This window comes from Gavia stellata, chromosome 17 (genome assembly GCF_030936135.1).
Source record: "Gavia stellata isolate bGavSte3 chromosome 17, bGavSte3.hap2, whole genome shotgun sequence".
Classification (NCBI taxonomy): Eukaryota; Metazoa; Chordata; class Aves; order Gaviiformes; family Gaviidae; genus Gavia; species Gavia stellata.
In genome coordinates, this window is record NC_082610.1 from 1,985,788 (window position 1) to 2,012,679 (window position 26,892).

General features: G+C 56.8%; 1 protein-coding gene across 1 annotated transcript in view; it reads right to left on the reverse strand.

Annotated features, from left to right (window-relative positions):
• The window catches only part of MYRF (myelin regulatory factor), a 63,005-nt gene that overhangs the window by 8,928 nt on the left and 27,185 nt on the right, over positions 1–26,892 (reverse strand). Inside the window, exons 2-14 of the mRNA XM_059825872.1 lie at positions 25,297–25,384; positions 24,138–24,464; positions 20,494–20,555; positions 15,728–16,034; positions 15,084–15,256; positions 14,619–14,742; positions 5,318–5,513; positions 4,817–4,893; positions 4,410–4,520; positions 3,975–4,065; positions 2,182–2,382; positions 1,194–1,302; positions 520–629 (exon numbers count right to left, since the gene is read on the reverse strand). Of these exons, the coding sequence (XP_059681855.1) occupies positions 520–629; positions 1,194–1,302; positions 2,182–2,382; positions 3,975–4,065; positions 4,410–4,520; positions 4,817–4,893; positions 5,318–5,513; positions 14,619–14,742; positions 15,084–15,256; positions 15,728–16,034; positions 20,494–20,555; positions 24,138–24,464; positions 25,297–25,384 (1,976 nt within the window). The remainder of the gene's footprint in view (positions 1–519; positions 630–1,193; positions 1,303–2,181; positions 2,383–3,974; positions 4,066–4,409; positions 4,521–4,816; positions 4,894–5,317; positions 5,514–14,618; positions 14,743–15,083; positions 15,257–15,727; positions 16,035–20,493; positions 20,556–24,137; positions 24,465–25,296; positions 25,385–26,892) is intronic.

Consider the following 26,892-nt stretch of genomic DNA (forward strand, 5'->3'; position numbering starts at 1 on the left):
GCTGGGGATGTAACTGCAAGGGTCTAGGCTTCCAGAAAGGAGAAACAAGGCACTAAGGCCAGTCCTGGCCATTCCTACTCTGGACAGAGTGATGCAGGACAGAGCTGGCAGCTTTGGGAGGCTGTCCCCTCGATGCCCAGAGCAGCAAACAGGCTGCCACAGGTTATGGAGAGGTCAGGCAGCCAGGTGCTCTGGGTTATCTTGACATAACCACCTTATCTTATCTAGAAAGGAGAAATTATGACTAAGAGCCTCCCTACGGGAGCCTGCCAACAAGGAGCCCTTCCTTGGATGCTGCCGACTTTCACCAACACCAGGCTAGTTCCTCCCTGCTGATGTCTGCCATCCACCCAGGGCTGCTCCTGACAACCGAAAGACCAGCCAGGTCTGAAACTCATATGGGTGGTGTTGGCCCAGAAGCATTTCCCAGGCGTCACAGTTTCCCTCTTCCATTTCCAGCTCCACAACTCCCTTGAGCCACGTTCAACAGCCTCCCTGCCCCTCCCGGCTGCCACCAACCTTGTTGACCACCAGGAAGTTCTCAAGGGTCTTCCCATTGGAAAAGACCAGGTCGCCGGTGTCCTTCACAGCTTCAGGGAGGATCTCCTTTACCTCCTGAGCAATGACGCCTGCGTGGAAACAGCACAGTGGGGTCAAGGTGGTCTGGGCAGGGCTCCTCCAGCCACAGCTCTTTCTCTGGCCCACGTGGTCGTTGGCAGGAACCCTGTTCCTTGGGGATGACACGAGGGCTGTGCGGGGCCAGGCAGAGCTCGTGGGAGGCCCCGTGGCCTGGGCACCCCATACGGGCTCAGCAACAGAAGAGCAGAGGCTGTTCAGACAAGGCTGGTTCCCGTGGTACGTGGAGAAGGGTATTGGCATCACCCCGCTGTGGCCGTACCCCTGGAGAGAGGTGTCTACTTGGAGAAACCTGATCACAGAAGCCCTAGAAGCCACCTGTGGCAAGCGCCGCCTTCTCTCCCGCTCGCTAAAGAGGGAATTTCATTAGATGCCTAAACTTCAAGTGGTGAGAAGCTCCCTTTCTCCCACCCCAGGGCTGAGCGGGGTACAGCCCCCAGGAAAGGCAGGGCAGTGCCGCTCGGCACCACGAACAAAACGCCGCTGTAGGTTGCAGAACGCGAGGTCTGGTGCTGCAGACGCCAGCGGGTCGCCATGGCGTGACATGGGGCCCGTACCTGTCTCAGAGGTGTTGTCAATGCCCACTGTGGCCGCAAACTCGGGCTTGTAGTTGTAGTGTACTAGCCGCATGCGGGAGATCCTCTTCAGCTGCTCTGTGGTGTCCACCTGGGACAAAACGGACACATGCAACTCCTAAGTGGGGTGTTGCTTCTTAAGTTCCCGTGACTCTGACTCCAGGCAGCAAAACCCACTATGGCTCATGGTAACACCTTTGTGAGCCCTGAACCCTGCTCAGACATTAGGACAAAGAGCATTTGCACGGGGGTTAATCTCCGGTTCTTGTCACTGGACAAGTTCCTTGGGTAGCGAAGCCAGGAGGAGACTGAGTCCCATTGCACAACCAGGCACAGGGCAGAGGCACTTCTCATAAATACGAGACATGACCTTGCATAGCTTTTCTGGACAGGGACATCCAGCTGAGAGGACTTCAGAGCAGAGCTGAGCCTCTCACCCAGGCTCTGGCAAGCCCCAGTGTGCTATCATCTGATGCACTCCCCTGTTTCCAGGTTTGCAACTTCTGCATTTGTTAGTTCTGGCTAACAGCGGAAGAGTCAATATTCCCTAAGACACGGTGGACAGGCTGTGTTTGGGACAGACAGGGACAGACAGACTTCTAAGGCACTTCCCATCTGGTCAATGGGAGCTCAAAGAATCACTAAGGTTGGAAAAGACCTGTAAGACCATCAAGTCCAACCACCAACCCAACCCCACCATGCCCACTCAACCATGTCCCGCAGTGCCACCTCCACACGTTCCTTGAACACCTCCAGTGATGGTGACTCCACCACCTCCCTGGGCAGCCTCTTCCAGTGTCTCACCACTCTCTCAGTAAAGAAATTTTTCCTAATATCCAGCTCAGGCTGCTCGTAAGGACCATGTCAAAATCAGCAGCTGAAACAGGCTCACAAGGACACTCCCACTTTCTGTGGTGCCTCTCCAGACCCGTGATCACCCCAAACCTACCCTGGTTTGCCTGGCTCTTACCTCCTGGATGTCCTCCTTCACTCGGACGTCTGAAGGGTGCATCAGCGAACCCATGACCTTCACATTGCCATGGACCACGAGGGCTTCATCGGGGCGGTCTGTGTTGATGCCAACCCGGCCGTGGTGAAAAACGGTATCGGGGAGCTGTGCTCGCTGCCAGAGCACATCGCTGTCGCTCTCAAACTGGCCGGGGTTGGAGGCCTGCGGAGAGACAGGGAAGTGGGGACTGAAGCAGCAGTAGTGAAACCAGGGAGAGAAACACTGCAGCGCTGCTGGGCAGAGGCACTCTGAGATGTGGGCAGAGGGAGGATGTCAGGAGAAGCCCACAGACCCATCCCTCTATGCACGTTGCAGAAGGACTGTATGGCAGGAGAGACCATGGGCAACAGATGGACGTCGGAGAGCCCCGAGCTGCTGCGGTGGCCTGGACAGTGCCAGGCACCCCACTGCAGCACCGTGCTGTCCCTGTTAGTGCGAGTGGAAAAACCAGCTGCGAAACAAAGCTTGGCACAAGCAGAAGCACCCTGATGGCACAGCAGCGTCCTTGCTCGGCAGAAGGGAAAAGGGGACGGGGAAGATCTCAGCTGAAACTGGGGCATGTTCATCCAGACACCCTGAGAAGTGGGAGGGGGCTTTCGGGATGAACAGTCCAGGTCTCACGAGATCCTGGCCCGGGTGCCCTCTCCAGCCTGCAGCGTCACTGAATTACAGCCCTAGGAAGACCTCGAGGCTGAGCTGCGGCAGCCCCAGCCTCACCGGAGGGGGACGGCGGGGAGCTGGACAGACAGGCAGGGCAGAGCCAGCAGAGGACAAGCAAGGCCATGGAGGTGCGAGACAGAGCTTTGCGGCAGCACAAGGCAAAGCGGCAGGGGCAGGGATCCACCGCCAGCCCTTGGAAGAGATCCCAGCCTGCCCTTACAGCAGAGGCAGCCTTGGCACTCAGCTGCTGGCCCTGCCTAAGCCTCTCTCCGCAGGAGCCAAGGCTATGCCTGCTCTGCTCCTCTCCCTACAGGAATATTCTTGCTTTCTTGAGCTGTGTGTTATCTCAGCTACCAGAGCTGTTCCAACAACCCCAGCCAGAACCACGCAGGACAGCAGGAGACCAAGCGACACGGCTGTTGCTCCTGCGTCCCAAATCCTGGGGTTCTGCCCTGCTGCCGGGGTTCTGCGACCCACTCGCAGGTCGAGACGGGGCAGACCAGGCTGCCTGCAACTCCCTGCAGTTCTGCGCTGGGCAGCCTGGAGGCTGCATAATTCATCGTGGACTTACTTGCCTGCAGACTCTGAGGTCCCTCTGTTTATCTTTTACCCCCTGCCTTCACGTCTCGGAGCTGAGTGCTCGAGCAGAGCCCCGGGAGAGCCTGGGGATGGTGCCTCCCTCTTCCCGCTCCTCTGCATTTGAGCACCTTTTGAGCTGCCTTCGCACATGCAAAAGGTGCTGCCCTGCGAAGGCACACGGTCTTCCCGCAACCTGGAGGCCTTGTCCCTGCTGCAGAGTCCCAATAACACCGTTCCCTCACTCCCAACAGCCGTACTGGTCCAACCTTGGGAGAATGGGACCCCTTCCCTATCCTGCAACAGGTTCTTGCATGCCCCGAGGCTGCTCTGGCTACGGCGGTGTGGAAAGGAGAGAGGGAGAGCTACAAGCAAGGCAGTAAGAGTTTGGAGAGGGTGGGAAAGGGCTGGGTGGGGAAAGCACGGAAAAGCCAGAGGAAGGCAGGAGGATCGCCCGGGACATCCAGCAAAGGACTGCGGGGCACCTGCAGAGGCTGAGGGAGGAGAGAGGGACTTACTCTGACGATGATGCGCTCAGAGATGTGGGCTGCCAGCGTGTAGTTCTGGTTCTGCGCATGTGCCTGCAAGGCTACCACGAGCATGAAATACCTGCCGGGAGGGGAGAGAGGTCAGGGTGCCAACCTGCACTGGGAGCTGCCCGGTCTGCTTCCCCTCCGGAGGTCAAGGCACCAAGCTGTCGTGGCGGGCTTGGCACATCCCCTCTCCTCATGCTGTGGGGCACAGGCAGTGTCCCCAACCCCTCACAGAGTAGGGGAGACCCTTCTTGTGGCCACAGCATACGCCTCTTTTCCTCCACACAGACAAGGACGGCCAGTTCAGGACCTGTCCCCCATGTCCCCCTCCCTCCAGCCGCACTCCCCAACCCGGGGACTGGCACATCCACAGGCTTTGAGTGCTCAGAACGGCTTGGAGAAGGCGTCCGTGCTCCTCACCTCTGGTCTGGGTTGGGTTTGCCTTTCTTCCGCATGTTGTTGGCTGTGGTCTCGCTGAAGTGCAGCCGCCCCACGGTGACCTTGGTGACCTGCTCTGGAGGCAGGTTGACCCTGAGGGATGGAAAAGAGAGGAGCGAGTGAGGACACTGCTGGAGAGGAGGTTCTTTGGGGAATGGTCATCTCCTGGCCGGCTCCACCAAGGCAGGTCTATGAACTGGGCACAGAGCAGAGTGGGGAATGTAAAGAGAGGAAAACGTTGCTGTGGGAAACAGAGGAGAAAACCAGAGAGTGACACCCACAATACCATCCCGAGACCTCCGACTCAGCCCCTTTCCCCACCCTCTTCTGCCATTCCTTATTCCCTGGTAGCAATTCCCCCACATGAACACACCCCGGGCAATACTCACGTCACAGGGTTGAAGGGCCGTTTGCTGCGGTCAGACTGCGACTGCTCTATGTTGATTGACTGGTTCAAGGCCTCTAGCTGGAGAGAAAGATTTGGGCACGTGAGGAAGAGCGGAAAGCCGAGACCTTCCCCTTCCTACCTCCGTCTCCCCAGCACAAGCCAGCCGTCTGCCCACCCTCCTATGACTCAGTACAACCGACTCGCAACACCCAACTTGAGCGCGGGCATTGTCCAAGCATGGGTGCCTCCCTTGGCAGGGGGGCAGTTGAGGGTGAAAGGATTTTCCCAAAGTGCCTATATATCCCCAGAGTCAAAGGTGAGCGAGAAGCAGCCCTAAAGACACCCAGGCAGTGATTGAGTCTATCTTAGGACTCATATTTCAAGATCTGCCTTGCTCTGGCCTTCAGCACTATCCTACAACTTCGCGCACGAAGATGTGGCGTTGCCTGATCCCAGCCCTTCTCCATGCTGGATTCACTACCGGCCCTTAGCTCCCGCTTGCCTTCACTCCGTGCAGCTTCAGGTAGAAGCACTCCAAGGGTTTCAGGCCCTCGGGGGTCTTCACATACTTGGGATCTCCAAGCATGCCGATGTAGACCGTGACTTGGAAGTGATTCTTCTTCTGGCACACAAAGGCATCGTCGCCCACTGAGAAGTTGAACCCCTTGTCAGCATCTACGCGGTAGGTGAGCATCGGGCTGTGGAAGAGGCAGCGGGCGTTAGACCAGAGCCCTGTGAACACCGCGGGAGGCTCACGCTTGGGGGGGGAAGGATGAGCCACACGCCCAGAAGCAGAGGCAACGAGGGGTCCGTATGGGATGCTACACGACCGCATGTCGGGGTGCGGATGCACGTGAAGCACCCTGCTAGGGGCTGGGCAGGGCTGTGGGGACAGCTCACCTCCATGTCCCACCGCACGTGAACAGCGACCGTATCGTGACCAGACCCACCTCACCGCAGACCGTGAAGGCCACCTCTACTCACACGTACAGCCCCAAAATAATCCTGAGGCAGAGCAGGCACACGAGAGGGGAAGGAGGGTTGTATCGGGGCAAAAGAGACGGCCTCTGGCGCTGTCCCCTCCTGCCCTGCGCCGACGCTGCTCCTGGGTGCCCGTGGGGCCGACCGGCACAGGCAGGCACTGCCTGACGTGAACCCCCCACCTTGCCTAAGCCCACGCAGCAACCCATCCAGGCATGGATCCCATGCAGGGATGAGAGTTCAGAGAAGGTCCGTACCTCCTTGAAGCTGTAAGCTTTGCTTTAGGTGGGTCTTCAACCAGAAAGGAATACGGTTCCTGTGACTAGGATTTGATGAGGATGCTGGGGCAACCACCCCTCCATACGCTACGCTATAGTACTGATGCTATAAACATAGTATAATACGAGCCACAACAAGCTAGCATCTCCTCTCGGAGTGCTGCTCCTAAAAAGTGCAGCTGCTTAGCGCTGGCTCAACGCACACTGGAGATGTCAAGCTCCGCAGCCTGCCCAAAGCCTGGAGCAGACCCCTTAATGCCGCTCGCTGGGAGAAGCAGCTCAAGCTGACCTGGGCGGGGGTCCCGCACCTCCGCTCGCTTCGCCCGTCGCATTCCCGACGTCACCTGCGCCGGCCCTGCTACCAGGCGGTACCGCCTGCGTGCCGGATTCCTGCCGAAATCACAACCACCTGCTCCGGCTGCTGGGAAAAGCTTCCAGCTCCCAGCGGGCAGGTCCGGAGGAGGAGGAGGGGGCCCTGGCTGCCCGATGAACACACACCAGCTGGGGAGGTTTAATCTACATCTCCTTAATGGGCTGGTTACCATGGGAACGAGGGAAATATGTGGCCTTTGCAGCAAGTCCCCTTTCTCTCACCATCCAAAAACCCGGAGCTGGGCTGGTGGGCCCCCGGTGCTGCCCGCCCTGCGAGGGGGGAAGGAGATGCCTCTCATCCCGCCTCCCCATCAGGCGGTTGTAGCGGAACAGCAAAATCCCACTGGTTTTAATTCAAGAACTCTGGATGAGGTAAAGGGGAGCTCAGCCTAGCCTTTGACATCAGGCTTAAAAATAACGGAGCCCTCTTCCCAAAAAACACAAACCGCTTCTGACTTGAATCTCCAGCTCTTAATAGAGCCAGGCGGGTACTGCCCAGAGCGATGGGAGGGGAGGCGGACAGACGGACAGCGATGGATGAGGCAGACCTCGGCAGACTCTGGGAAGCAGGAGATACGGAAAGGTCACTCTTGCTCCCCTGGCTGTCCCTTCCTTTCTTCTGGGAAGAAAGCCATTCTCCCCCCACGCGCACTTGAGGGGTCAACGTGGACGAAACCTGTGGGGATTTCCAGGCAGCCGTGAATAATGCTGGGATGGCCAGGAGCAACTACTACTCATTTCTTGCACCCGAGGGACCCGGGGCTGCCGTGCTGTGCCCCGAACACAAACCAGACGGTGGGAGCAGAGCACTACCTTAGCCCAGAAGCACGAGAGGAATTCCCCTCGGCTCTCACCCTCCTCCCAGCCTCAGCCCTGAATTCTCCGTCTGCCTCTTCTTGACGAGGAGCTGCGGCTTGGGCTGGCCCGAGCACCCTCTGTGCTCACCCCAGAGGTGCCGGAGCCCCTCCAGACTGCTTTTACCAAGACCTGCCTCTGCCTGCTGAGCTGCCTCCGTCTGCCCAGGACCCCCGAGCATTCGCCACGCGCCCCACTGTTTTTTAACAGAGAAAGCCAAGGAGAGGGAGGGTCTGACCCAACTTCCAAACCATGGATGCTTCCAAAACATGCTCTGGTTAATACCACTCAAACTGATGGCTGCTAAACACGTGTCGATGGAGGGGAAACACTCAGGCTCCCCCTCCTCTGTCTTCTAGAAATGCCTGGTCCCTCCAGAGTCCCCTTCTCAGAGGCTCCTTTTCTCTCAGCTTTCCCGACGGCTGTGGCTGGTGTCATTCCCCAAAGCGGGATCCCTGCGCTGGGGTAGATCGGAGGCCAGAAGCTGCTTTCCAGCTATCAGAGAGGCCACGGATCTCCCCAGCCCTCTGCCTTCACCCCGTCACCTCCAGCTGAGCCAAGGAGCTGCTCCCAGCTTGCCCCCCACCGCAGACACTGCGCGGGGCGGGGTATCCCCTGCATCTCCTATTCCGGTGCTTTTTGATGCTCACGTTGTAAATCCCACCTGGAAGCAGCAAACCCACTCCCCCACTGCCACGTGGTGTGGGGACATCATCGTCCGAGGCATCGTTAAGGAGTCGGGTGACACTTATAAAAAACACATCCTCCAGTTCGTCTTAACCCACAGAGACCTCAGAGTCACCAGCACCCCACCCCGGACCCCGTCCTCGGGGAGCAGGCTGGCAGCGTGCCCCCCCATCCCAAAACGTGCTCTCCGGATGGGCGTCTGCCGTGAACGGGGCGGCAGGAGAAGGAAGGGCAGGCGACCCCGAGGCAGAAGCGGTTCCTGGGATTAGGGGTGACACCAGCTGCTGAACAAGTCAACGGCCCGAGGGCAGCCAAAGGCGTGCTGGTTTTTCCCAGGGAGAGCGCAGGGGTCAGAGGGCAAAGCGTCAGGAATAAAAGGTCTGGGGTCAAATGGATTATTTCAGCCAAAATGCCCCCGCTGACAAAAGCAGATTAAGGCAGGACTTAGAAGGCCAGGATCAGAGGAGAGGAGCTTTCTCCCAGCCCGAGCGAGGGTGAGAGGTTACAAGCTCCGCACAGCCACGAATGGCATCCAGGGGAGCAGGGAGCACCCTCGCCCTCCACATTAAAGTGCAAAGCAAAGGGAAAGGCGCTGCGAGGAGAAACGCGCCTCTGATAAGAAGGGAACCGTATTGGGATCTGTGGCCGAGAGCAGGATTGTCGGAGGGATGCTCATGTGCCTCAATCGTTTGCTCTCTGGAAGAAAAATCTCCCCCCATTTCTCCTTCCTTCCAGGTTCCCCAATATCTCAACCACTCCTGAGACATAATGTCCGGAGACCCCCTAATTCAAGGACCGCTCGCTAATTCCATGCATTCCCTGCTTTGTTCCAGGACACAAACACCAGGATGGAGGATAGGAACCTACAGTTGAGCAGTGTGACGCTGCTGTCTCACCCCGTCCGTGTTAGATTGACACAACCCCACCAGCGCGTCCCTGGCTCAGCACCGTACGTGGTCCCTTCAGCTGCCTGAGATATACACTCACGGCACGGGAGGGGGAGATCTCAGCGATCCATCACCACGGGATGATGGCCAAGCTGGCCAACGGGGCCAAGACGCTGTGTCGCCTAACCCAAAACGCATCCAGCAGGAATGGACAGCGTCACCCCGGTCTCCGTCCCCTTGGTGAGATCCGGGATCTGCAGCCAGGCCAGGTTTGGCGCTGTTTATAAGGACATTTCTTCCAACCACGGAGTGCAAGCCTGAAAGCTCAGGTTTAGCCCGCAGACCTGAGCTTCAGGGGAGAGCACACGGAGAGCACCAGTTTGCTTGATGGGAAGAGAACGGCACCAGCCCAGTTCCCAGGGTCAGAGCGGAGAGGCTCTGGCATCGGCATGGAAACGTTTTCTGTCGAGCGCTGCACTACCCTTCGCCAGCTGCCTTACCTCAAACCGTAAACAAACGGGGAGCGGGAGGAGGGAGCCTGCTGGCATTTATCAGAGCACGCTGTCAGGGAGATGAATTACGCCTGCTCCCAGGAGTAAATGAGCGAACTGCCTGGTTCCAGGCCTCTTCGGCACCGCTGCTAACCCTTTTGAAGGGCCAGTGAGCCTGAAACCGCAAAACCCGTGCAAAAGGCCAAGAAGAACCATATTATCAATAAAACCGATCCAGAGACTTGGTTGACTCCTTCAACCAACAGAGATTCCTCAGCCCACATAAGCAAAGCCTGGGACACAAGCCCAGCGAGGCAAGACAGAGATTTCCAGGCGCCTCCACTTGAATCCATGCAGCAACCCTCCCGCCTTTCCTTTCCTCCATTTCCTTAATCCAGCCTACTTCTAGGAAGTCTGTGTCAAAACTAAACGCGTGTAGTTCATATGAGCCCGGCTTCCCTTGCTCTTCTCCTGGCAGAGAGGGCTGCTGCAGGGCCGCTCCACTTCTCCACGCCTGCCTGGGGATGGGGAATCCGTTGCCATTCACACAAGAAAATTGACTGTACAGGTCTCATGGAAGGCAGAAAAGCTACTTAGGAACTGCAGAATGAGTTCAGGTCCCCCCTACACTGTCCCCATCTCATCGAGCCATGGCAATGGCTGAGAAGGCACTTGGCTCCAAGATATTTCATGGAATCATTAAGGTTGGAAAAGACCTGTAAGATCATCAAGCCCAACCACCAACCCAACCCCACCACGCCCACTAAACCACGTCCCGCAGTGCCACGTCCACACGTTCCTTGAACACCTCCAGGGATGGTGACTCCACCACCTCCCTGGGCAGCCTGTTCCACTGCTTCACCACTCTCTCAGTAAAGAAATTTTTCCTAATATCCAGCCTGAACCTCCCCTGGTGCAACTTGAGGCCATTCCCTCTTGTCCTATATAGCCCAGAACAGCAGAAAAAGAGAAATGGTTGAAGGGCTCCTACTCTGTAGCCTTCTGCCAGGAAAACGACTGAACAGAGGTGAAATTTTCCACTTTTTCACAGGCACAAGATACAAATGTGATCCGATGTGACAGCTACACTCACTGCATAAGGAAAGAGAGCTGCTAAATGGGCTTGAATGGTGCTGATAGAAGCTGGAACAAACTCTCACAGGGCTATTGATCATCACAAACCATGGCAGGAATTTCATCTGAGGAACAAAAATCCTTCAGCGATGGTTACTAGTGGACTTGATGATCTTAAGGGTCTTTTCCAACCTAAATGATTCTATACCAAGGGACCTAATTTTGTGTGTGCAAGAGGAGGAGAACATGGCACCATGCTGGGGTAAGGACCTGAAGAGCTTCCTACGGGCTCATGGCATCCTAAAGGCTTGGTCTCCCTCCTTAACCTACCTTTCTGGTCTCTTTTCTTGAGAACAAGAGTAGGAAAAATCAGATGATTCAGATGATTCAAATTCCTGGGGCTGTGAAGAGGTTGTGGGCACCTGGGTCACAGGGGAAAAAAAATACGTTCCCTCTAGGGGCAGGCAACTCTAACAGCACATACAAACTAGAGGACAGCTTCCAGCAGAAAACAGACCGGGAATGGCTGGTCCTTGCTTTAGGGTCTCAGAGGAAAGTGAATTGTGGAAATACTCACGGATCTCTAAAAGACACAGACGCCTGCTCGTTTGCTGAGTACAGCCGAAAGGCAGAAAGGAAGGAGGAGGCTCCTACCTGCTAAAACTTGAATTAGTCAACCTAAAAAATGCCATTATAGAAGAAGGAAGAGCAGATGGATCTTTTGGTGTTTCTCATAGATCTAGTCTGGTGCAGTGCTGTACCAGGAGAAGTAAACCACCTTCCATTTAGAAAGAGATGTAGGTTCAGCTTGCACAGGCTCTCCTGGAGCTACCTGGCCTCGAACCCACCGCAAAGGAGGGAGGGTCCCCTGAGGTAGTGTGTAACTAAAAACCAAGCGCTCAACCCTTGACCTTAACCCTTAATTCTGGTCAAATCCAGCGCCACAACAAACTGCGCGTGGGTTCCTAAAATCTCTATGAAGTCAGTTAAAAGGAATTTATTCATTACGCAACGGGATGATGACCTAAATGCCACAGAAGGAGGTTTGCTCTGGCTTTCGCCCTAAATCCTAAAAGCAGGTATTAGGCAAGTGATCCCAAGCACAGATCCAAAGAACATGGCAGGGCAGGGCTGGGTTTGCAGAAGTTAAAAGCTGTGGTTTGCAGCACTGCATCAACGTCCCTGTGCCCAGCAGAAAATCTTGCGTGGTTTGCCTCTGCCGGTCTGCTTGTATGACACCGGGGTGCACGGCAAATCTCTGGAACAGCGACCGTAACACCTGCAAACCCTCGGTGACAAGCTGAAAGAGTCGTGACGTGTTTCAGACGAGGGACCGTTTACCCAGCGCAGGTAAACAGTGAGTTGGAAGGAAAAGGACGACCCATTTTGTCAAAGAGAAAAGCGAGGCCATGCGAAAGGTCTGCTCCTACCACCGCAGAGCTCTTTGGACCCTGCTGACTACACAAGGTGCATTTGTGCTTCTGCCACATAGTGAAAGCCCTGCGGAGATTGATGGTGGAGGAGAGGCTGCTCCAGGGACTGCCAGGTTGCAACCAAGTGTTGCCTAAATTAGAGAAGGGGGGTTCGCTTCTCCTGGCACCTCCACGTCTCAGAACTCACTTGAGATGGGGCAAAGATACCGAGGCTCACAGTTGGAGGCAGTACTGGCCCAAAAACAGAGCCTGGGAGAAGCAAGAACAGCAGCAAAAGCCAAAGGTGGCTTTGCCAGGTGGGAAAACGGCAGCGTCACAACTGCCCAGTGATGCCCAGGCCCTGGTTGAAAACTAAGTGATAGAGATGATGTGTCCAGACAGCACTCGGAGGAGGTGGGAGCCATCTGGGGACACCGCCCTGCGTGGGAAAGCAGGAATTGGGGACTGTGGCGTGTGTGCGCTCAGCGAGAGACGATCAGCTTCCCCTGCCCCCCGATCCCCAGAAAGGCAAACTGACATTGGAGAGCAGGGGCAGGGCTGCAGGACTGGACTTCGGAGCTGCTCACAAGACCCCAGAAGTAGCTGATATTCCACCTGAAGGTGGGAGATGATTCCTTTACGGAAACAGTTTAGTAAAAGTGCAAGGTCCTGCAGGTGGGTTGGGGCAATCCCAAGCACAAATGCAGGCTGGGCGGAGAATGGCTTGAGAGCAGCCCTGAGGAGAAGGACTTGGGGGTGCTGGTTGACGAGAAGCTCAACATAAGCTGGCAGTGTGTGCTTGCAGCCCGGAAAGCCAATCGTATCCTGGGCTGCATCAAAAGACGCGTGATGAGCAGGTCGAGAGAGGCGATTCTCCCCTTCTACTCCACTCTCGTGAGACCCCACCTGGAGTACTGCGTCCAGCTCTGGGGCCCCCAACATCAGAAGGACATGGACCTGTTGGAGTGAGTCCAGAGGACAGCCATGAAGATGATCAGAGGGCTGGAGCACCTCTCCTATGAAGACAGGCTGACACAGTTGGGGTTGTTCAGCCCAGAGAAGAGAAGGCTCTGGGGAGACCTTCTAGCAGCCTTCCAGTGCCTGAAGGGGCCTACAAGAGGGCCGGAGAGGGACTTTTTACAAGGGCATATAGTGATAGGACAAGGGGTGATGGCTTTACACTGAAAGAGAGTAGATTTAGATTAGATATTAGGAAGAAATTCTTCACCATGAGGGTGGTGAGGCACTGGAACAAGTTGCCCAGAGAAGCTGTGGATGCCCCAACCCTGGAAGTGCTCAAGGCCAGGTTGGACGGGGCTTTGAGCAACCTGGTCTAGTAGAAGGTGTCCCTGCTCATGGCAGGGGGTTGGAACCAGATGATCTTTAAGGTCCCTTCCAACCCAAACCATTCTATGACTCTATGAAAACAGAAGTTACCACCTCCCCAAATCACCCCTCTCCTGCTGTGGTTGGGGAAACAGCCACAGAGTCTTTGCACATGACAGGATGCCACCAAAGAAGTAACCGACTCCAACAGCCACTTCTCCGCAGGGGAACAACCCATAGCATGCTCCAGTCACCACCGGGTCTGCTTTAAAGATGACACAAGGACTAGGGCTGGGCTGAGCAGGAGATCCGTGGTGCAGGAGGGCTGGGGCTTGCAGCGGCAGCTTCCCTGCACGTCACAGATCCTACTCTGCCTCCACGACTGGCCTCGCCTGGTGCCCTTGGCTCCCATCCTGAGCACCACCCAGACAAGGTGTGATAATCATCTTGGGTTATTTGGTATCGCAGACAACAGAGCACCCTCTCCTCCGTGTCCCCCAGGAGGACCCCTACCAGCCACTGGCTGTGCAGAGAGAGGAGGAGGGGAAACGGGGGGGGTTCGTTTGCTCGGCGAGCGGTTCCTGGAACCCAGCCTGCTGCTTGCCAGCTCTCTGTCACCTCCGAGGAATGCAGGGAGGATCCAGAGCGGTTTCCTCCTGAGCACTCCTCTTTCCCTATGCAGCTTGTCCACCCAGCCTCTCCTTCCAGCTCCCAGCCCCACACAGCCCCCCCCAGCCCCCCTTCCCACCCAGCCACTCTCTGCCCCCCCCCCGCCTCGGCCACCCCAGCTTTCCTCTCCACCCGCTCCCCTTGCCTCTCTGCCCCTCCTGGCTTCCCAGCTTTCCTCAACCCCTTCCCTCTTCCTTTCTTTCCTCCTTTCCTCCTCTGCCCATCAGCCTCTCCCACTCCTCCTCCTCAGGCTCCTTTTTACGCTGCTCTCAAGCTGTGCTGAAGAGGCAATAGATGACCTCCCGTCAGCCACGCTACGTGTTGTCTAGTAAATCCTGATACTTATTTTAAAATCCAGGACCTTGGTAAGCCTGGGCAGGAGGAAAGGGCGCCGCTGGTCCAAACCGTGCTCAGGGCCAGGCTGTATTTGCCGATACAACCCCTCCACGGCAGACCAAGGCTGCTGAGCTGCCACCAAAGCTGCTGAACCGCCTTCTGCTGGCTCCTACAGCGTCAGCCCCATTTCTTAATGCTCCATCAGCCCCGCGGAAGTGCAGAGGAGTAACTTTCCCAATGGCAAAGGTACGGCGGGGAGAGCATCTCCACCACAGCGCAGGCAAGCGGAGATCAGCAGGGGATGGGAGAGGAGAAGGGGGAGCCCAGGGAGATCCTTGTCCCAGCTTGTGAGTACGATGCCCTCAACCCCAGTCCCTTGCCACTGATACACAAAAGCTGAATCTGACTTTCTCCGCCGGTGGGTGAATTACTCACAGTTCTTTGTAGTTGGCATCGTACAGAGTTGCCCACTTGTTCTGTTGATGTGGCTGCCACTTTATGGACTGGTAGTTGGGATCCAGGTAGGAGCCGTTCAAGCTGTCGTTATCTTGAATCAGGCCTGTGGTGAGGGGAAAAAAACAATTTCAATCACTCCGACAGTGAGTATCCAGCTGGGTAAAAGCGCAAAGAAGCAACTGGCACTGCCTGTGCGGCCAGCCTGAAGCTTGCCTCCTGACCGCCACGGCACCGCCACGGGCACGAGGTCTGGACCAGAACGAACTCACCGCCCCGCTCTCCCTTCCTGGGGCCCCAACCGGGGTGAGCCCCACTGGCTGACACCCTGCGGTGCCCACGTGCCCTCCTCCCGAGCACCCTGGCCCGGCGGGGTGCCCAGGCTGGCGGCAGGGGTTTGCATGCTGGGGGTATTAAGGGGAGGGGGACGGGGCAAAAACCACATACCTGGTGAGAGTGCTCCCGGCTGGTGCCAGGGAGGCGTTTGGACTCTGTCAGGGTTGAGTGGCACGGACCCCATACCTGGCTCCTGCTTTATCAGCCCGTTGAGCATCTGTGCATTGAGGGTGTTGGGGGGTGACTCGGAGTGTTTCCGCTTCTTGGCAGGGTGCACTGGGAGGCTGCGGAGACCCGCCGGGAAGCAAAGGCTGAGCAGGAAGGCAAGAGGTGGGGAGGTACCAGCCCCACAGCCCGGAAAAAGCTGGGATCTCACATGAAAACCAAAACCTTCATGCAGGGAGCCACAGGCTCTTCCAGCACTATCACCACCTTCTCCCACCAGGCTCTTCCCACCCACCCCGTGACTGCCCGGTTCTGTGCCGCATCCGTGCACCGAGCCACGTCTTTGCTTTCCTCTTGTCCGTCCCCACCACCCAGCTCCGAGCCATGCACTGCGAACCCCCGCCCCACGCTTTGGGTCATCTCCACCTCGACGCCTCCCCAGCTCGCTCCCACAGAACCAGGGCACGCTCCTTCACTTGCAGTTACACCCACCAATTTTGCTTGCGCGTTCTGCAAGCCTCCAGCTCCCGTTCCCTCATCTCCCCTTCCCCAAACCACAGAAATCACCCTGAAAAGCCCTGAGGCCTTACTCCGCTCCGTGTTGCTGGAGTAGCTGGTGCAGCATCTGCGACTGCTGGGCGTGGTGGAGCTCGGCAGGCGCCATGCCCTGCCCGATGCCGTAGGGCGGCATCAGGGGCTCAGCCTTCATGTACATGTCCCGCTGCAGGCTGGGGTAGTGAGGGTTGTGCTGCTGCTGGTGCGGGTGAGGAGGTGGCGGCGGGGGACCCTGAAGGTGGGGGGGTGGAGGTGGAGGCGGCGGAGGAGGGTGCTCCAGGCGAGAAGGGGGAGTCATGTGGCACATGTTTTCGGGGGTCATGGTCCGGAGAAGGTGGGGATCTTGAAAGAGAGAAAGAGTAATAGCTGTTAGACCAGCAGGCAGGGCACTGCACTCTGTGTCCTAAGCCCATGTCCAGCACAGACACAGCACTCCTCTCCCCCGGAACCATCCCGGTCCTGGTCATCTTCATCAACCCGCACCTCTCTGCCTCTTCTGCCTCGCCTCAGCACGGCCGTGTCCCCTCAGCCACCCCACCTGCCTTGCAATGGCCACCTTGCCCTGCACTGACTTCTCCTCCCAGGTTCCTTAATGGCCCCAGCATCCCGTAGACACCTCCGGGGTTCCCCAGCGTGAGAACCAGCGCGGTGCTTCCTCTCTCATGTCAGCAGCCTTGGCTGTCAACTTCAGACACAGTCTGTCCAAGCAAGGACACAGCGGGGTCCTGGCCGGCCAGCTGATAAAAGGACACGCAACACAACGAAACCAGGTGTCTCGTACCGTACGTCTTCCGAGGAGAGGTGAGACTGGAAGGGGTAAGCACAAAGGAAGCAGGCAAAGCCCAGCGTCTTGAAGCTCAAAGAACCAAAACTCAAAGGGCAATGAGGTCCTCAGGCCGAGGGACAAGTGGTAGGACAAGAGGAAATGGCCTCAAGTTGCACCATGGGAGGTTTAGGCTGGATAGTAGGAAAAATTTCTTAACGGAGAGAGCGGTGAAGCACTGGAAGAGGCTGCCCAGGGAGGTGGTGGAGTCACCATCACTGGAGGGGTTCAAGGAACATGTGGAGGTGGCACTGCGGGACATGGTTTAGTGGGCATGGTGGGGTTGGGGTGGTGGTTGGACTTGATGATCTTACAGGTCTTTTCCAACCTTAGTGATTCCGTGATTCTGTGACCTGAACAGGCTCAGTGCTCATCTCAGATGGAGCAGGATATGATTTTTGTGTTCTCTGAACTCAGGTGTTTGTGTGACACTGCCTACAGCACTGACGGACTGGTCACGTTAGTGCCCACACCGGTGAAGTTTTAACACCACTCTCATCAGAACTCAGCCATAATGGCAGGATTTAGTGCCTGCTCCAAACTTTCTGGGAGTAGTCAGCGTTGGCATCATTTCAGCAGCTTATTTTTATGTTTTAATGCACCCTCAAAAAGAGTGAGCTTGTGCCATGAGCAAGCGGAAGGCAAAGATCTGAGTGTGATGAACTGCAATGTTCTCTTATTCCAGCTTCATATTCTCACTGCAGAAGCTGTAAAGAGGAGAAAGGAACTGTAAAGAGGAGAAAGGAACTGTAAAGAGGAGAAACTTTTCACCTGGAACATGCTTCTTTAGCAAAATCAAACCCTTCCACAGCTAGATTCTGCAAGTGAAGAAGCGTAGTGAAAAATACAGGAAAACCAAAAGAATGATCACCAACTTTAGTGCAAGAGACACGAGATGTGAGCTGGCAAAGACTGCGAGCGGATCTTCGCTCGGAGATCTGCGCACAGAAAAATCTCAATACTCAAGATCTTGCATGTGAGAGAAACTTTTCAGAACAGTGCACGCTGAAGACGTCATGCTGAGAAAAATACGACCTGAAAGAATTTACATTTTTCCCCATGAAAATCTCCCAGGAAAATGTGAGTGATCATCCTGGATGTAGATGAGTGGGAATCTCAGGCAGCTCCTGGAGAAGCGGGTAACAGAAGCCTCGTGTGGAAGTTCAACTTTTCTCCTACGTGGAAGTCCTTCCCTCCCATCCTAGCATTAAAACAGAAGATCTCGATACCACTCCCAAAGCCTGGGCTCGCTATGGAGATTGACAGCACGGTCCTTTAAACAGCAGCAAAAAGATCAGCTAAACTCACGTTACCCTCCTGAGACCTCCCCAGAACCCAGCACACCAAATCTCTGCCGACAAAGCACGCTCAGACACGGTTTGGTCACAACCTGGTAGGGAGCCAGGTGCTGATGCCCAGCTGAAGGACATCGCCTAAGAGAAACTGGAACTGGAAGTCCCAGGTAGCCACAAAACATGCAGCTGAGCCACTGCCCCAGAACAGGAGCTCTTCGCCGGGTTCCCCCCGTGGGAAACACACAGCCGGGTCCCCAGCCCCATGGAAGAAGGCACCAAACACCTTTTCTTCAACAGGACAAAGCCCATCTCTTTTCACACCCTTTGCCTAATGGCTGGAGGTGCGTCCGCATTAGCCTGCACGTTCCGCTTGTCCCCGCAGCGTTCCAAGGTCCCGGAAGAAAGGAGGGACCGACTCCTGGGGCACCCGGCCCCGGGGTATAAGGAAACCAAGGGGTGGGAAGGGACAGGGACTTTGCAGGTGTTTCAAACGCAAGACAAGGCTTCTTTGCACCCCGCTGTGGACATCTGATTAAACTAACCACCAGCAAATTGCAGGAGGGAAAAACCACATCCAGGGACTGTCCAAGCTTGCTCCAGGCTATGGGGACATGGAGGGGGATAGCAGGGAAGATATCTGCTGGGTCTTTGCCGGGTGGTCCCCTCAGCAGGTGCCACCAGCCAGCCTTGAGCCGGACACGGGGCTGGATGGACTTTGGTCGCTCAGAACAACCGGTCAGTGGTTGACTAATGAGGCCAAAGCACTTGACCGGGAATCAGAAAACTCCCGTGGCGAGGTCTGGAAAAGTGAAACGTGTTTACGCTGAGCCCTCCTACTGAAGGCTGCCGGGGCAGGGCCGCTTCCACCCAGTCGCCCATTCTGCTCCCTTCAAAGGCTTTCTGCCCCCCACCAAGATCTCCCAGTGCCCTCTTGCAGCACGCATCGAGCTGGGTGCCTCTGCCCGTGCTCAGAGGCAGGGTCCTGCTCCCAGGCCAGCCTGCCTTCTGGAGCTGTCTCAGGGACAGCCCAGCCAAGCACCAGGGCTCTGGGGAGGAGGGGAGGTCTCCAGCCCCAGGAGCTCGGAGATCAGGACCAAAGAGCAGCCTTGCTTTCACGCGATGGCCGAGGCTGACAGGTGACGTCCCTGGGATAGAGTATATCTCCGCTTTTCAGCCGGGTAGGGATGGTACCGGGCATGACGTCCCCCTTAGCCAGCTCTGCTCCTGCCATCCCGACAAGCACTCAACATCCACCAACTTGGAGCAAAGACTAGCACGGCTCAACAACACAACCGGCCCAGGAAGCTTTGGCATCGCTCAGCCCAGCTGACGGATACAGCTTCCAACAGCCTCGGAAGAACCCTCGGAGACCAAGCCCGCGCCGACAGACAGCTGCTCCAGGGCTGGGAGAGGAGCCTCGCGTCCTCTCCTGCGAAACACTGCAAGAAATGCGTCTTTACAACACCTTAGGTGAACGTCCTGACCCTGCGGCACGGTCGGCCTTGGCACTGGCGGCTCGGGTACAAACTGGGAGACCTTGTGCAGCTTTCAAGGGAGAATCCCTGCACGAGCGTCCAAGGACGTGCCCTCGCACCTTCACCGTGTCCAGGAGCGCATCGCAATTTCCACAGGGTTCTAACCAGGGTGGGGACAGGGGCTGATGCATTTGCCAAACGCAGCTCCAGGGAAAAAAAACAGGTCTGGGAATCCGATCCTTCCCTCGTGAGGAAGAAGCTGCTTTGCGGGTGCTCTCCGGAGCCTCCTCTCCTCCCCAAGCAGAGGTGCTGCCGCTCTGCCAGCACGTCAAAGCAGCTTTCCCCGTGGTGAGCAACCCGGCCTCTTTGTTATATTTAAGGAAGGGCCAGGAGGAATTCCAGGGATTTTTTTTAGCAAGATAAACAGAACTCTTGACCTCTTCCATCAAAAAAAAAAAGAGCAGGCGCTGTTCCTGGTGGGGACTGGGCTGGAGCCTGAGGAAGAGGGTGCTGCTGCCGAGGGGGGAGGGAGACCAGAAGCAACCTTCCTTCCTCACCAAGGAGTTTCTTCCACCAAAGAGCAGTGAAGGTCACCAGAGGAACCAAGTAACGCTCGGTGGCTTCCCCAGAGGGAACCAGGAGGTCCTGGCCACGCCGCTGCCTGCACCTGGGGGCACCCAGCTCCCTCTGCCCTTTGCAGGGGGAGCAGAAGACCCCCCAGGACCAGTTGGCCCCACTGGAGGGGAGGGAAGGGCTGGGAGGGAACTTACTGCTGAACGGCGGGTTCATTTCTGTCTCCCCGAGCCGGGCTCCATTTCAGGGACGCGTTCTCACGCCTCGCCTTTCGCTCACCCCAGGCGGAGGGCAGGACAAGGAGGCTCGCAGGCTCCACATCCCACCCTGCCCGGGGACGAGCCACACCGCCGATCTCTCCCCGTGTAAGTGGATTCCCACCTTGCCTTCTCTCCTGTTCCCTCTCTCGCTCGCTCTCCCCCCTTGCAAAGACTAGCAGCAGAACAATAGACGAAAGTCTAGGGATATTTACTAACTGATAATCTCCCCACGTATTGCAGCCGCCTGTTTTCTCCCGTCTGATAAAGATTGCAGAGCCAACCACTTTCACAGAACAAAGAGGGGGAGGATGTTGGGTTTGGGGTTTGGATTATTGGCTTTTTTTTCCACCCCCTCTCTCTCTTTTAAGCACTTACCGTTCACCTGCTGAGGGGAGTAGGCTTCTGATCCAGAGTCCGGGGGAGAGTCAGGTAAAGTGCTGCAGAGCAATGGGGAAAGAGAAGGGAAGGTCATTTTCAACCAGCTTCCAGCATAACCGATAGGTCCGGTTTGATCCAAGCACCCTCCGGGCTCCGGTCGGAAATCCCAGCTGTGCCCGCGGCGGATCCCCATCACCCCGAGCGTGCCCGGCTGACGAGTTCGGGACTGCCATAGCTGTCACTGCTACCCCACTCCCCACAGCGGTTCCCCGGACCTCAGGAGCAGGGACAGACATTTTGCTGACCTGCCAGCGAGACCTCCGGTTAAAAGAAGCCAAAGAGAAATTTATCCGCTCCCCAGAGGAAGACCGCGCGCTTCGCCGTGGGTAAATGGGAGGCTCTGGAGGAGCTGGGCTGGGACCTGGGACCTGAGGCACAAAAGCGAAGGCTGGGAAGCCCATGGGATGGATTCTGCCTTCTGACCTGTACGAACCTGAGCACCACCACAGCTGCTGGCTGTATCACTCTGGCTTTAATCCAGCGTCACCAGGAGCAGGATTTGGCCCTGAGCGCAAAATGCAACCCAATAAAAGGGGGAGCTCTCAGCTGCCATCTCCAGCACACCCCCGGCGCGGGGACGGCAGGACTGAGGACCAGCCCCGTCGTGTGCGGCGGCAGCGCAGATGCACTGCAGGGAGCCGGTTAGCTCCTGCATCCTTCCTCACTTTACCTCAAGCCAGCACAGGTTCCCGGCAGCTGGGCTCTTCAGCCATTTCCAAAGCACCTCCTTGGAAATTCATTCGAACCAATTTTCCCTTTTTTCTTTCCACAGCCCCTCCTCAACACGCATCCCGCTGCAGCAGAAGCTTGGGCCTCGCACATCTTCAGGCTGGGGTAAAATTTCCACCACCCTGGCGCACACGTAAAGGACTTGCCTGTCTCGGACACTGGTTCTTCTCTAGCAACGTTCCGAAGATCAAGTGCATGGAAAAAGCCGTGGTCACCGCAAGCCAAAGCTGCAGCAGGGATGGACAGGGAGACGGTGGCTCCGGTGGCTGGAGCAGTCATTGCCTATACTCTAGAGAAAGGTTTGCTTCACCGTAGTGTTTGCAGTATGCTCTGTCCCATGGAGATCTTTGGCAGGGAGATGTCTTGTCTGCCCGTTCATACCTGCTCCATCGCCGGCGACACACAGCCTCAGCAAGCCCCAGCAGCTTTCAGCAGCCCAATACCTCGGCAAGGTCTGCTCCATCTAAGACAAACACGGCTGTTTCCCTCCCCATCTCCCGACGCCTCGTTCCTCATCCCAAGTGGATTTTCAGTGGGGATCCTTTTCCATTCCCCCACCTTACGCCATCGGCTTTGTGGCTGCAAAATAACGCCAGACAAACCGGCGCTTCTTGGACGGCAGCCGGCCAAAAAGCAAACGAGGTCCTTAGGGCTGCGGGGAGGAAAGGTGCAGTACACCACGCACACGCCTCTCGGAAACTCTGCTCCTGACGGCACCCACGACCACAGCTGCGAACCAGGACACCCACCAGGACCTTCCTGCACCAGAGGAGCCCAAGACCCAGTAAATGGGTTCTCCATGGTAAGCGGTACACAGCAGTAGCTGGAGAGGGATGAGGTAGGGTAACCCCAACAAAAAGCCGTCGCCATACTTCCCTCACCCTCCACCTTCGCTTGTAGCACCCTTCCACCACTCCCCTCCTACGCTTGGGCTGAAGCATCTATCACCAGCCTTATTTCCAGGCTCCTTGCCACGCCGGCCACGACTTCATACTGTATTTCCTATGAATTTATCACGATTTGTGCCTCAGCAAGCCAAGTTTTGGCCAATAACAAAAGGGTCCGGGACAATTCGGGGAATCCTGGAGGTTGGAACAGGTCTGGCAGCAGAAAGGTGGACACTGCAGAACTCATGTGGGGAGGTAGTATGGATGTGCCCGGCCCAAGGGAAGGGTTCGTTGGTATCCAACACATCAGACATTGCTCCTCTGGGAAAAGCCTAGTACAACGGGGAAGAGTCATTCTGGGATGCTGAAGAAACGCTGCGTCAAAGCTGACCCAGTTCATCTACGTCCAAAGCAAGGTCTCCACCTCTAATAGCAAGCTATGATCCTTACTCACGACCTCTCACATCCTGGAGAATGCAGAAGAAAGGATCATGACAAGGCATCACATCATGCTTTTTGGGCATGGTTCCCCGTAAGCGGCGTGTAGCCTTCTGGGGACGCAGCAAGGGAGAACTCCCCGGTCTGGGAATAAAATAAGGGCAGATTTTAGCTTGTCTCTTTCTGGAAGATCCTTCCAAGTTCATCCAAAGGGCCAAAGTCATCCCAACGGAGCTGCACTATGGCTGAATCATCAGTTCAGCGTGCCGGAGGCTTCCAGATCTGGGGATCGCCACGCCGTACTTGCTGGTAACACTAGAGGGCACAGGCAGAGGGAGAAAAGCCAGACAGGGGCTTGCAGAGATGAGCAGTGCTGGGGCCACCCTGACCGCCTTGTCCCTTAATCCACCATCTCCACTGGAGAAGGTGCAGAGATGGGCTCTGCAGAGAACGTACCAGGGCCACCCATCACCTGCGCTACAGAGACAGGTTGGACCACGGCGTAGCTCCTCATGGCATGACCGTTGCCAACTGCCAAGGCCTCCTGCTGATGAATATGCTGCGGCGCACTTCGATTTTCATCTGTCCGGCTTCAGATCATCTTGTTTCATTCCCCTTCGACTGGGGGAGAGCAGCATGGACCAGAGAGGTGCATGAGGAGGAAGAGACCAGACACGTTCTTCCCTTTGGGTCTCCAGGCTGTAAAGCTTTACGCGTGTCAGCTCCTACCCCACCGTAGGGCTGTACCCTCAGCGTGCCACGCCTGCCAGAGTGCTCTCTGCTGACACGGTCTCTGTCTGGTCCCTTTGGCCACTGCCGGTGGCAGCAGCCATGTCGCTGCGCTCTCTCAGCCTGCCTGAGCCGGGCAAGGCCATCCCAGAGAGCGGGAACCGCATCTTTTCTCCTCCCAGGACTAATTGCCCAGTTGAGTCCATCGGCAATACTAAAAACCGGTCATCCTCTTCCCCTTCAGCAGGTCTGCATCCAGAGCTCATTGCAAAGGCGTACAAATCCAGCTCAGATGCTATCTTCTTCTTCTCTCGAGTGGAGTAGCGACAACATCGGGCCAAGAGAAGTACATCTCTCTGCCCAATTTAGTTAATATCTTCCCCTGGGATAGTCATGGGAACATCCTGGAGACTGAATCTTGTCTTGTTCAAATTTATTCTCTGTTTCTTTCTTCTTAAAAAAAAATACAATGCTACAATATTCTCCCGTCACACACTTGTAGATGTCCTGGTCACCCAGAACCGATGGCTCTACCACCACCTGCAGACACGGGGGATGTTACTCATCCTCTCTAACTCAACGCATGCAGACGAGATCTACCAGACAACCTTCCAGGAAACTTTAGGACCTACACTTGTACAAAAGCCTCTCTCTGTGAAGCAAGGGCTCAATACAGACTGACGCTGCCAGCGGTTCAGGCACTGGGGGACAAACTACACCAACCCCCCAGGCCCCACCAGCCTGGAGGAGCACTTGTCCCACCATTTGCCCTCGTTCTGCCACCCCAACCCCACTTACCCAGGTGCGTAGGAGGCCTTGGGCTCTGATTTGATTGGAGGGACCACGTTGTTTAGGCAGTGGCCGCCAAGGTAGCCCTTGGGGACCACCATGCCATTGTTGTTATTGCAGTTGAGGTGAGCACCGTAGCCTGGTCCACAAGGGTTGGCCAGAAGAGGACCATGCCGGATTGGGATCTGGCTGCCCGGGGGAGGAAGGTGGAGGGAACCGTTGGAAGCGGGGTTGGTCACATTGGCGATGGAGCTGGCAAGAGGCGCGTTGACGGTGGTTGAGCTGGAGGGCTGGGGGTGTGCATAGCTGGCTGAAGCAGGGATGTCAGGGAAACAGCTGAGAGAGAGAAGGGGACAACCTCAGCAGAGGGGCAGGTAGACGGTACTTTCTGCCCACCCCTCCCCTCCCCAGCCATGCAGCAATGGGGACGGAGCCACTCAGGTGCTCTGGGACCCCCAGAAAAGAGCAAAACAGGCAGCATTGTGGTGGCATCAGCAGGAGCGTACAGGGAGGCAGGTCCGTCACCTGGGTTGGGGGCACTGATGCAACCCCGAGGGTGCAGAATCCACCTGCGGAGCTGTAAAGGCCAGAAGTGCCCACGACACCAAGCTCAAAGCTTGTGTAGACAGCAGGATCTGCTCACCGTGCTTCAGCTTACGGGCTAGCACGGGGAAGCCGCTTTGTCACGTCACACCCCAAAGATCCTGCTCCTACCCTGCGACCCAGATCACCTTGGCTGCTCCCCAGGGCTGCTCCCCGCCTCTTCGCCGATGTCGGCACACACGGGGAGACCCTTCCCTTCTCCGCACTCGTGTTGCGCTGGGGATTTAGTCTTTCACACTGAGCTCCTAGTGCTTGCTTTCCCATTGCTCAAATTAAGGAAAAAAGAAGTCTTCCGCGGTGCCCTCAGGAGGGGAAAGAGAGGGGACAGAAGAGACCAGGGAAATTCGAAGGCAAGAAGCCAGGAAGAGACAGGAGGAAGAACTGGAAATGAGGAAGGGAGCAAAGAGCGCTGAAGGAGGACTCTAGGAGGGACAGAGGTGCAGCCAGGGTTGCACAGCCATTTCTAAATCAGTCCTCGAATTGCAGGGCTGGAAATCACTCAACATCCCTCCACAGAAAACAAGAGCGAACACTGTTCCTGCTGCGGAGCAAGGGAAGCACTTACATATCTGGTGAGTCCTCCTTGCTGATGTACTCTTCCAGGATGCTAGTGTCGATGTTTGATGGTTCCAGAGCTCCATTAATGTCGTGGCCTGCAAGGGGAGAGGAGGTGGAAGCATGAGCCGTGAGAAGGACACGAAAGGCCCTTGCTTCGCAGGTCAGAAACACCAGCAGACCTTTGCCGAGTCAGGCAACTGATCTGAGAAGATCAGCAGATCCTTCGGTTTGAGGACTGCCGTCTGTCCGTACCCATCTGCATCCCAGTGTAAAACCAGACAGAGATGGGGCGCGTGGGACAAGCCAGGCTGGTGACGCTGCCTGGGAAGAGGGACACACAGGTGGGGTTTGTCTACAGCAAGCTGCAAACCACGCTCTGCCTGGGGGACACACGGGCTTCCCGCGGCCAGGCTCAGGGCACGTGGGAGAAGGGAGATGACGGGGTCAGGCCTGAGCTCCGCAAGACGCACGGCTCCGCAGAGCACGAGAGCCAAGTCTTGCCCAACCACCACCAACTTGGCACCGACGTGACCTGCAACGGCTTCGTCAGCGAAGCTGCGAGAGCCGCTGGCCTCGCCGGGGCCGACGGAGGGGCTCCCCTTGGCAGGCCACGGGAGAGAGCGATGCCTGCAGAAGCAGGGCGGTAAGCGTGGGCTCAGGGGGTGCTCCGGGAAAGCTGCTTTCCTTCCCTTTGGACCCTCGCCTCCGCTTTGCAGAACGCGCTGGAATTTCTCCGCCGCTGCCACGACAGCTCTGGATCAGCTCCTGACCCCGCAGGAGCCCTCCTCCCTCTCCTCTCCCGCACGGGCAAGCGGTGGACTTCCCTCTCCCTTCTCCCGGAGGGCTCCTCCTCCTCTCTCCTGTTCTGGGGAAGCTGGGCCGGGTTTTGTTGACAGAAAGTGCTTTCTTTATCTGTCTCTCTGAAGTGGGAGTCTGCAGCCCTCTGGGGTCGGTGCCAGCCCTCGGTGCCAAAGACACTGCCAAGAAAGTGGAAGAGAAGGCCCAGCTCCCCCCACCTCCCCGAGCTCAGATAACGAAGACGGCCCTTTCTGAACGATCCCGCGGCTCCGCGTTAACGCACGACGTCCCTCGCCCAGGAGAAGACCCTGACCCCCACCTCGCCCCCCCGCAGACCATGCGCTGGGGAAAGGTCAGCCGCTGAACCGCAAACCCCAGAACGGGGGGTTTCAGCCCACCCCCGGCCAATTGCAGCTCTCCCCTCTGCAAATCCCTTTCATACCAAGACAAGCAAATCGGCAGAAATAAATCCAGCTAGGAATTCTGCCAAGCGGACAGGGTGTGTGCGCAGACGGAGGGATCTCTCCCTTAGTAACCCTGGCTAGAGGGAAAAAACCTGGGTAGCCGTTCATTTGTGAGACACCTAACCCTTTGCACACCCTGCACCTCCGCGGCAGAGCCCGGGGACTCGGGGGAGAAGGCGGTGATGCTCTCCCACGCAAACTCTTGCTACGAGAGGATGCAACCGGAGCACGGACACGAGATGCTGCCGCCAGGCGAGCATCGTGGCGAGGAGAGGACAGGGCAGGCAGAGCCTACGAGGTCCTGAGCTGTGCCAGCACCTCGCTTATGTGGTTGCAGACCC